Below are 932 nucleotides of genomic sequence, written 5' to 3'. Positions count from 1 at the left end.
ATGAACCAGTGGGACGACCCCGAGGCGGCCGTTGTTGCCAACAAAGATCTTTACGAGATCCTCGGGATTCCCAAGGATGCAAGCGACTCGCAGATCAAGCGCGCCTATCACAAGCTTGCAATGTGATGATGGTGGTGGTGGCGGTGGTGGTGGTGATAATGATGATGTTGTTCCTGTTGTGCTTGTGCTTGTGCTTGTGCTTGTGCTTGTGCTTGTGCTTGTGCTTGTGCTTGTGCTTGTGCTTGTGCTTGTGCTTGTGCTTGTGCTTGTGGTTGTTTCGATGCTGATCTCTCTGTCAGGGTTCACCATCCGGACAAGCGAGCGAACAATCCTGAAGGATCGGACGACACCTTCAAGCAGATTGGATATGCTTACAAAGTGATTCACTCCCTCCTTTCTCCCCTTACTCTCCTTTCCTTCCTCCTTTTCACCCTTTCCTCCTTTCCCTCTTCTCTTCCTTCCTCTGCCTCCTCCCTCCCTCTCTCTCGCTCCCTCCTCAACTCTGCCTCCTCCCTCCCTCCCTCTCGCTCCCTCCTCAACTCTGCTCCTCTCAGGTCTTGTCCGACTCGGAGAAGCGAAAGATCTACGACATGGGAGGTGCACAGGCGCTGGAGGAAGAGGAGGGGCTAGCAAACATCAACATGGACCACTTGCTGCTCAACATCCTCATGTGGGAGAGCGGGCAGGTGAGATGTCGACTCCTCTTCGCATGCCGTCTGAAATCAGCGGCAGAAAATCTGCTTCCTCTGCTTCCTGTTTCTCATCGTGATGGAGTGTATCGTCTTGCCGTTGCTCGCGGCGCTGCAGGTGGCCTGATTGGATGGAGAGGGAGAGGCAGAGGCAGAGGCAGAGGCAGAGGCAAGGGGAGGTTGAGGGAGGGGGAGGGGGAGGGGGAGGGGGAGGGGGAGGGGGAGGGGGAGGAGGGAGGGGGA

General features: G+C 56.3%; 1 protein-coding gene across 1 annotated transcript; it reads left to right on the top strand.

The window, feature by feature from the left end:
- On the top strand, positions 1-816 carry GUITHDRAFT_104215 (hypothetical protein; the record flags this gene model as incomplete). The annotated part of the gene is made up of 4 exons (XM_005836743.1): positions 1-122; positions 300-378; positions 555-686; positions 733-816. 4 exons carry the CDS (start codon positions 1-3, stop codon positions 814-816), a joined length of 417 nt encoding a protein of 138 aa, XP_005836800.1.
- Positions 817-932: the final 116 nt, after the last annotated feature.

Source organism: Guillardia theta, assembly GCF_000315625.1.
Source record: "Guillardia theta CCMP2712 unplaced genomic scaffold GUITHscaffold_16, whole genome shotgun sequence".
Taxonomy (NCBI): Eukaryota; class Cryptophyceae; order Pyrenomonadales; family Geminigeraceae; genus Guillardia; species Guillardia theta.
The sequence above is the reverse complement of the archived record's forward strand: the minus strand, read 5'-3'. Positions and strand labels throughout refer to the sequence as shown.